The 10000-nt window shown below is 41.9% G+C and overlaps 1 protein-coding gene and 2 long non-coding RNA genes across 10 annotated transcripts in view; 1 reads left to right on the forward strand and 2 right to left on the reverse strand.

The window, feature by feature from the left end:
• Window positions 1-1852, forward strand: part of LOC134446133 (uncharacterized) — a 2492-nt gene extending 640 nt beyond the window's left edge. The window contains exons 2-3 of the long non-coding RNA XR_010034381.1: window positions 818-898; window positions 1302-1852. This is a non-coding gene — a long non-coding RNA (uncharacterized LOC134446133). The remainder of the gene's footprint in view (window positions 1-817; window positions 899-1301) is intronic.
• camk2b1 (calcium/calmodulin-dependent protein kinase (CaM kinase) II beta 1) overlaps window positions 1-10000 on the reverse strand; it is a 153476-nt gene that overhangs the window by 57364 nt on the left and 86112 nt on the right. For all 8 annotated transcript variants that reach the window (XM_063195422.1, XM_063195428.1, XM_063195424.1 and 5 more), the window contains one exon: window positions 9521-9643. In XM_063195422.1, the coding sequence (XP_063051492.1) occupies window positions 9521-9643 (123 nt within the window). The remainder of the gene's footprint in view (window positions 1-9520; window positions 9644-10000) is intronic.
• On the reverse strand, window positions 3235-6202 carry LOC134446134 (uncharacterized). The gene is made up of 4 exons (XR_010034382.1): window positions 6131-6202; window positions 5241-5317; window positions 3578-4852; window positions 3235-3303 (listed from the first exon to the last, which is right to left on the reverse strand). It is a non-coding gene; the product is annotated as an uncharacterized LOC134446134 (long non-coding RNA).

The following is a 10000-nucleotide window of genomic DNA, read 5'->3' on the forward strand; positions in this document are numbered from 1 at the left end:
TTCTTTCATTAATACCTAAGTTTCCCCAGGAGTGGGAAGAGCACCATGAGCCCCATGGTTATCTGTTCTGTGTGTCATGGTACATTTGTGTGCTTATTTTCGATTATTTGTGTACGTGTGTGCCCTTTGAAATGAAAATGTGACCCTGGCAACTTAGCTAATTCTTTTGTTATGCTAGCGGAGTTTTGGCAAGGCTAGCCAGGTTACACTGACTTTAATAAGAAGTCAGGCTAGGTTTTGGTAGCATCATGAGCCCCATGGTTATCTGTGCTGTGTGCCATGGTACATTTGTGTGATTATTTACGATTATTTGTGTATGTGTGCCCTTTGAAATGGAAATGTGACCCTGGCAATTTAGCTAATTCTTTTGCTATGCTAGCGGAGTTTTGGCAAAGCTAGCCAGGTCGTGTGACTGACTTCAATAAGTCAGGCTAGGTTTTGGTAGCTTTTGTTTTGTCCATAACCTAGCCCAATTTTATTTTCATCTCTTAAATCGACCACCATGTCTGTATTTGTAATAATGTTTGGCATTTTATTGGAAATAAAGTGGCGGGGACAAGCTAGGTTAATCTCAAAAGTGGTAGGCCTATGGACATGTCCCCCAACACCCAGACTGAAAATTACACCCATGTCTGTAACCCTTCCTCAACAAAAGATAATTTTCGCTATCCAACCTCAGTGTACATGTCTTGCTTTGTCCTGTATTTTGTCTAATGTCTGTGAGAATGACTGCAGCCATGGCAAAGATAATTTTCTGTTTCATGTGTAACAGTCAAGCATATTTGTTTTTATCTCATCTTATTCCCATCCTCCTTAGGTGTGTGGAGTATACTTCCCTGACGGCAGACCAACGCAGGAACACCCATATCCCATATTTAATATGGGATATGAATATAGTGTAAGTTTACATGTATATAACAAATAACTTAGTGCTTTTTTTCGTAATTACCTTAACCCTGTTATTAAAGTACTTTTGGAGCGATTTGCCTCCAGACGTTAGAGACTCTCCCATCTGCCACTACTTTTTAATCTAGGCTTAAAAAGAAAACACACACACATTTTCTTAACTTAGTTCTTGACTCTTAGTTGTTATGCTTTCTCTCCTTTAGGCACTGCTTTTATGTACCTAAATTGCCTTTCAACACTTGTGTCTTATTATTCCATGCAAGAGTCTACATCTGCTAATTGTAATATAAGGCAATGTGAAGTGAGATTTAAAGTGTTCTGTAGGACAGTGGCGTTGTAATTAACTGTTTTAAAAGCTGTTGGTGTTTTTTGTTCCTTCTTATATTTATTCTCAGAAAGCACTATCATGTGGAAGACCACCCCCGAAGAGGAGATGTCTCCAGCCCCCAACAGAGAGACTTGGATTAATGTTGAGAGGATTATTGTTCAATACGGTGCAGAAACACTTGGTTCAGTTATATGTATATATATCAATCATCTTTCAAGAAATCCTTCATCCCCTCAGCTGTGACCATACTGAACAAGATATGAACTGTCCAGCTGCAGCATGAATGTATTGTGTGGTCGTCTTTTTTTTTTTTTTTTTTTGGTCAAGCCTTGTCTAATGTCTGTGAGAATCACTGAAGTCACGCCAAAGACAATTTTCTGTTTCATGGTTGTAACAGACAATAAAGTTTTATCTAATCTCATCATATCAATGAGAATCAGTGCACCTGACAAAGGTATGACATACTGTATACTGTAGGCTTAAGTGCTAAAGGAAAATGAATTAACCTTAGCGGTTTTGAATTGTTTATTTACACAGTTATTAAAATGCATACAGATAGTGAATGTAATATAGTTCAATACTGTGTGCTTACTCGATGGTGTTTTTTTATATGTGCTGAACTGAAAAACAACCTAGCTACTTGTGCTCAATACACTAAATGACTCTTGCTGGTGTGTTTTTTTACCAGGCAACTTGTTATTAATTACTAATGTTCTTAATGTCATTTCAATGCAGCTCTTTGTGAGAAATCTGGGCAGCCATGGCCTAGTGGTTAGAGAGTTGGTCTTTCAATCTAGGGGTTGCCGGTTCGAATCCCCCACGACCTCTCCCTACACCTCCATCCATGGCTGAAGTGCCCTTGAGCAAGGCACCTAACCCCACATTGCTCCAGGGACTGTAACCAATATCCTGAAAAATAATAGTTGTAAGTCGCTTTGAACAAATGAAAGCGTCAGCTAAGTGAAATGTAATGTAATGTAAAATCTTGCTGTAGTGTGTTGTGGAATAGACACAGGAGCTGACCTGTGGTGTCCAGTCTTAACAGAGAGCTGGTGCCACTGTCACACATTCAATTTAATTAATCATTATCCCCCATATATTGATTGGGAAATGTTATACTGGCTTTTTTCATTAAGCTTACCTCCTGACTATACCAGACATCATTTTATCATTACCTCTGCCACATAATATGCGATTGTCTGAGTTTTGCAGTCTGTTTGTTCATCGCTGGGTGCACAGCTTGCCACTAAGGGGCGCCAAATCCTTACTTATTGCTGGAGACGCTACCACAAGGAGAGGACGGGAGGTGATGTCTTCTAAAAGGGCTGTGGTTAAGTAGCCTAAGCAATCAGCTGGTGCAACCCACTGTCTTAACACTGCCTCAAAATATCAGTTCTTGCAAGGCACAATTTACATGGTGAAATTAATGACATGTTGAGGCCAACAAGGCTTTATTTTATCAGTTAGAGGGACACTGCAGGAAATGGTCAAAAAGGGTGTGTCACATTAAAAAACTGTTTATTTAACTTGTGAGTGTGCGGCACCTCTCTCCTTCTACAATTGCTTTTTCTGGTTGCCAGCACCTCTGTTTCTGGTGTGCGTTTTGCACCTCCACTCATCAAAAAGGGTACTGCAACTATACTGCTCATTGTAACTGGGTTGCCTATTGCCAAATTTGATGAAAGTATATTTCATGAAAGTTTACTAAATAATAAACTCAGATTTTCTGTTATGGCCCAAGTACAGTCATTTTTGCAGCTAAAAATGGCTATTTCTGGAAATTCAAAATGGCAGACCATGATGGAGGAGATCCCCCTTTGTATGTATGAAAAGTGCAATTTTTCCAGTCATAATGAATACTTAGAATTTGATGGTGGTGGTAAATATTCATGAAAAATGTAACATTAGTGAATGAGTAGCATGAATTCTGGAAATAAACAACTATAAATCTTGCAGTGTCCCTTTAATGACAGGTTTAAAAAAAAACACACACACACACACACACCTTGCTTTCTGATTAGGCCTAGCCTAGAGAGAGAGTTTCCCCCAGCACCTTAGGCCACCTTGACCTGAAAAGATAAAGATTCCCTGTTGTTAACGTAGGCCTATGTTCTAAAGATAGATATAGATATATATGCATGCCTGTTTTAAATTAACAACCGGTCAAATGCTGGTGAAAATTCAGGTTCTTAATTCATTCGCCAGTTATATTTTCTTTGTTTTGTTTTTACTTTGTTACAGTTTTTGCCTAGGCTACTGCTTAAACACAATAGGCCGATGCTTAAACCAAAGTAGCATATTGTTCAGTTGTTGGTACTATAACTTAAACACATGCTGCTTTACCTTAATCAAAAGTCAAGCATTACACTTTCAGCTGGTATCTTTGCAAAGCACTTGCTCCTTTACGCAACACACACACTCCGGCTGTCTGCACACCATTTTATACACAAGACACTTTGTTCAAAAGTAAATTCTCAGAGTGTCATTGTGAAAACACGTCTGTTAAAAAAAACAAAACACACTGGATGTATGACGAGATTTAGACACAGACAATAAAACACATGCACCGTTTTCAACCATTTGATGATCTGGTTATTAGGCCCATGTCCCCCGGCACTGTTGAGTTTCAGCAACTTCTGAATGTGTGCTCTGGGGTTGAGTTTGATGTAGGCCTACAGTACAATGCAAAAAAATACAGTACAATTCTTGTGACTTCATGTTCTGATAGTTGTGTACATCCACGTGTAAGTGCTGGAATAGCCAATGTCACTCCTGGAGGAAGAACATCTCCAATTGTGAATCCCCGGTCTGTCAAAATCTGATCACCAAAAATCAAATGTGACAGAAATCCACAGTTTTTTGTGATAAAAATGTCACTAGCTCTGGCACCAAACAGTTTTGACACAATACATCACAAAACCATTGGGGGGCTATGCAATAGAGGACTTTGCAGGTGTTGTGATGCTTATAGTTGCTGTATGTTTTTGCTCTTTTCCCCAAGTTCTTCGGTCTTTGGACAAATATTTCAGTGCAATCTATGATGCATGTTGCATTGGGATAGTGTTCAAGAAAACTTGAGGGTCTTACTCTATTCAGAGTGTCTCGAGGGAGCCAAAAAAAAGATTTTCCCTTGGGAAAGTGTTGCTCTCCACATTGCGAACATATCACAGGCTGTAGTTCTGCTGATCCCAAATCTGTGAACATTAAGCCAAGCCGAAGCCTCATTAGGACCAGCAGTAGCTGTTCATGGACTGTTAATTTGAACGTCTTCGACTGTGGAAGAAAGCCAATGATGGTGTTCAAAAGTTGCCAAAAGCTGATGATGTCTAGTCCAATGTAAAATTTTGACACTTTATCATCCATGTCATGAGCTGACAGTGATGGTGTAGGATCTGTTTGTGTGCTTGCATCTTTTGTTGACTTCATCGAACAATAATCATGATCACTACGCTCTGGCCACTGAGTGCCAACATCACATTGGTGTGGAGACAGACTATCCTCCAAGCTATGCCCTACTTCGGTATCAGAATTTGTCACAGGAGGCTCATCACATGGTCTCTCTGTTGGGGGCTGGAGACATCTCCTCTTTGTGGGTGGTCTTCCACATGATGGTGCTTTCTGAGAATAAATATGAGAAGGAACAAAAAACACCAACAGCTTTTAAAACAGTTAATTACAACGCCACTGTCCTACAGAACACTTTAAATGTCACTTCACATTGCATTATATTACAATTAGCAGATGTAGACTCTTGCATGGAATAATAAGACACAAGTGTTGAAAGGCAATTTAGTTACATAAAAGCAGTGCCTTAAGGAGAGAAAGCATAACAACTAAGAGTCAAGAACGAAGTTTTTTTTTTTTTAGCCTAGATTAAAAAGTAGTGGCAGATGGGAGAGAGTCTAACGTCTGGAGGCAAATCGCTCCAAAAGTACTTTAACAACATATGGTTAAGGTAATTAAGAAAAAAGCACTGAAGTTATTTGTTAAATACATGTAAACTTACACTATATTCATATCCCATATTATGGGATATGGGTGTTCCTGCGTTGGTCTGCCGTCAGGGAAGTGTACTCCACACACCTAAGGAGGGTGGGATAAGATGCGATAAAAAATATAATTGACTGTTACACATGAAACAGAAAATTATCTTTGCCATGGCTGCAGTCATTCTCACAGACACTACCACTTTTGAGATTAACCTATCTTGTCCCCGCCACTTTATTTCCAATAAAATGCCAAACATTATTACAAATACAGACATGGTGGTCGATTTAAGAGATGAAAATAAAATTGGGCTAGGTTATGGACAAAACAAAAGCTACCAAAACCTAGCCTGACTTATTGAAGTCAGTCACACGACCTGGCTAGCTTTGCCAAAACTCCGCTAGCATAACAAAAGAATTAGCTAAATTGCCAGGGTCACATTTCCATTTCAAAGGGCACACATACACAAATAATCGTAAATAATCACACAAATGTACCATGGCACACAGCACAGATAACCATGGGGCTCATGATGCTACCAAAACCTAGCCTGACTTCTTATTAAAGTCAGTGTAACCTGGCTAGCCTTGCCAAAACTCCGCTAGCATAACAAAAGAATTAGCTAAGTTGCCAGGGTCACATTTTCATTTCAAAGGGCACACACGTACACAAATAATCGAAAATAAGCACACAAATGTACCATGACACACAGAACAGATAACCATGGGGCTCATGGTGCTCTTCCCACTCCTGGGGAAACTTAGGTATTAATGAAAGAATGCTAAATAATCGTAACTAGCGTTAGCTAGCCAAGCTAAATAATTGTTGCCACCAGTTTATGTTACATAGACACTGGCTTACAATAGGCCTACTTAACTACACTAACCACCTAGAAATAAAAATACATACCATTGAATACTTGTTTGGGGGCAAAGTCCTTTCGGTGTACGTTTTTTAATCCATATCTTGCGAATGTCTTCATCCTCAGCACGGCCGGGGAAGCGGTTTACACCGTAGGGCACACAACAAGGACAATCCTCTTTAAACTGTGGACTATGAAGCGCACATACGCTCTTTTTCCACATTTTGAAGCGTTCTGCTGTTATTGTGACATCCGATTACGGCACACGTTAGTCCAGATCCAGACATATTTGTACAAAGATGATGTGAAAGTCAGGAACTTCATACCAGAGATTCTATAAGTATCTCTCTACTCTCTCTGTTCATACGCTTCAATTACGAGTTTACGTCAGGGAGCACTTCAGTAATGGCTCTACTTCCGGTTATTTCCTCTGATCGGTGTATAAAGATCTATGGTGGCTTCGCACTAGTAGCCTTCTCTGCGTAATAGAAGCGCAATGTCTTCAACCTTACGCTCGAACGCCGGCTGATGTGATTGGCTGAGCACATTTGTGTGTCATATACCGTCAGGACAGTCTCAAAAATCCACACACAAATACAATGGAAGTCACAAATATGTATAGGGTTTGCGAATATATGTAGATCGGTTTGCAAATTAATAGAACTGCGCTGGCATTTGTGAATGGGGTTACATTCATTTGTGCATCATGAATTATATTTGTGAATGTTGTTACATTTGTTTGTGGATCATGAAATGTATGAATTATATTTGCGAATGTTATTACATTTGTTTGTGGATCACGAAATATATTGGTGAGTGGTGTGACATTCATTTCTTAATATTGATACTGTTCTCTCTCCATATGAGAGTGTGTGTGCAGTGAGATCATAAGGGCCAAGGACAAAAATAGCAAAGATTCTAAGTGTAAACATGTATTGGTGTCTGTGTGTGTGTGTGTGTGTGTGTGTGTGTGTGTGTGTGTGTGTGTGTGTGTGTGTGTGTGTGTGTGTGTGTGTGTGTGTGTGTGTGTGTGTGTGTGTGTGTGTGTGTGAGTGTGTCAGTGCAGTTTTAAAGAAAGGCACTACTGTGTAAAACCTCTTTATTTATTTATTTATTTAAAAATTGTGTTGCGTAAAGGGTGTCCCAAAAATTGACACAATTTCCAAAAACAAGGCCTGCAAAATGGTGTCAATTTTTTTGGGACACCATTTATCTGTGTGCTAGTGCCTTTGTTGGATTGGTGTGTGTGTGTGTGTGTGTGTGTGTGTGTGTGTGTGTGTGTGTGTGTGTGTGTGTGTGTGTGTGTGTGTGTGTGTGTGTGTGTGTGTGTACATTGGTTGTTGAGAGAGTAGGGCTGTCAACGAATATTCAACGTTTGAATTCGAGTTCGAATAGTGCTAGAAAACACAAATTCGAATGTGGAAAAAACGTGCATGGTAGAGGAGACGCTGGATATGCTGGCTGAAAGCAGGAGGTGTAGCCCCACTGGACGGCAGGATAAAATATTTAACCTCCTGTTTTGTCTTTAACATGTGTACTTTTTTTGTTGCAGCATTTCTATGAAGTTGTTAACTGGGGTGCTGTTCGTTGTTCATGGTCTTTTTGAATGAAGTGCAACGCGACTGCCCCTTTAAGTTATCCACGCTGGTTTTGTTGATGAAGTAGCCTCGTGCAGATTGTTTTGACGTTTGAGTTGTTATTGCTGTTTGAACTGCATTGTAAGAAGTTGTCGTCTCTCGTGAATGACCCACTCCACACTATGCACGGAGTAAAAGTGAGCGAGTAATTAAGTGGTATGAAAGCTGGCGAGGTGCGAGTTAGCACCATGAAGTCGCATTTTTGTAGCTACAGATAAGCGACTCTTACATTTTTTTTGCACCGTCCGCTATTAATGCTGGCTTCAAGGCGTCAAGAGGCAGTCACAAATTGTTTGTATTGTGCACGAGACCGATGCAGGCGGCATCATGGAGTTTGGCAAAGCAGCAGGACCACTTGTGATTTAGTCTGGCGTCTGCCGTCAGACAACCGAGTAAGCGAGGTACAGCCTAGATTTTAGTTGGAGAAGTTGGGTGACTGTGTGTGTGTGTGTGTCTGTTCGCGTGTGTGTGAGAGTGGGTGAGCGAAAGAGAGAGAGCGCGCATCCGCGGTGGTCCCTTTTGTCTTCTTCAGTGCTTTCCCACTTAGAGTTTGTATTGTTCAAATGTATCTGTCGGATCTCTAGCACAAAATAAACGGGTAAAACGACGTGCAAGACCTTTTTCCCCAATGTCTAATGTGTCTATTCCGTGCAGTGTTTATTTTTTATTATTTTTTTAAACGTCCTGCTCGCTTTTTTGCGAGGACCTCCACTATTTCGCCTCGTCTTTGAACTTGCATAAAACACTCCCCCACGTGATATTCAAAGGATTCGAATATTCGAATAGTTCGAATTCTTGTGGTTTTTCAGAACGAATATTCGAATGTCATTTTTGAGCAATTTTGACAGCCCTATGAGAGAGTGTGAGTGCTTGTGTGAATGTGCATGTGTGTGTACGTGCACACGCTCACATGTGCTTATGTGTCCCTGTGTGGGTTTTTTTTGCGCCTGTGTGTATGTATGTGCGCACTGCATGTGTGCTGGTGATACGTACGCAGACCCATGGGTGTGTGTGTGTGTGTGTGTGTGTGTGTGTGTGTGTGTGTGTGTGTGTGTGTGTGTGTGTGTGTGTGTCTCTGCACTGTGTGTGTGAATTGGTGTGATACGTACGTAGACCCATGGGTGCTTGAGAGCTGTCTGTGTGTGTGTGTGTCTGCACTGTGTGTGTGTGTCTGCACTATGTGTGTGTCTGCTCTGTGTGTCTGCACTGTGTGTGTGTGTGTGTGTGTGTGTGTGTGTGTGTGTGTGTGTGTGTGTGTGTGTGTGTGTGTGCACTGTGTGTGTGTGTGTGTGTGTGTGTGTGTGTGTGTGTGTGTGCACTGTGTGTGTGTACTGGTGTGATACGTATGCAGACCCATGGGTGCTTGAGAGCTGTGTGTGTGTGTGTGTGTGTGTGTGTACGTGTGTGTGTGCGCGTGTGTGTGTGTGTGTGTGTGTGTGTGTGTGTGTGTGTGTGTGTGTGTGTGTGTGTGTGTGTCTCTGCACTGTGTGTGTGAATTGGTGTGATACGTACGTAGACCCATGGGTGCTTGAGAGCTGTCTGTGTGTGTGTGTGTGTGTGTGTGTGTGTGTGTGTGTGTGTGTGTGTGTGTGTGTGTGTGTGTGTGTGTGCGTGTGCATGTGTGTGTGTGTGTGTGTGTGTGCGTGTGCATGTGTGTGTGCGTGTGTGTGTACTGGTGTGATACGTACGCAGACCCATGGGTGCTTGAGAGCTGTGTATGTGTGTGTGTGTGTGTGTGTGTGTGTGCGTGTGCATGTGTGTGTGTGTGTGTGCGTGTGTGTGTACTGGTGTGATACGTACGCAGACCCATGGGTGCTTGAGCGCCTCCTGGGCGGTGATCCTCTTGGCAGGGTTGATGGTGAGCATCTGATTGATGAGGTTCTTGGCCTCTGGGGTGACGGTGTCCCATTCAGGAGAGGGGAACTGGAGACCAGGGACCAGACCAGACAACACACGCACACACACGGCAGCACACACACACACATACACACACACACACGGACACACACACATACGCATGCATACACACACACACACACACACATGTGGATACGGACACACACACACATACACGCACGCAGACGTGGATACACACACACACACACACACACACACACACGCACGCATGCGCACACACACACACATACACACACACACGCACGCATGCGCACACACACACACACACACGTGGATACGGACACGCACATGCACGCACGCACATACACACACACACACACACGAACACGAACACACACACACACACACACGAACACGAACACA

This window comes from Engraulis encrasicolus, chromosome 3, assembly GCF_034702125.1.
Source record: "Engraulis encrasicolus isolate BLACKSEA-1 chromosome 3, IST_EnEncr_1.0, whole genome shotgun sequence".
NCBI classification, from domain to species: domain Eukaryota; kingdom Metazoa; phylum Chordata; class Actinopteri; order Clupeiformes; family Engraulidae; genus Engraulis; species Engraulis encrasicolus.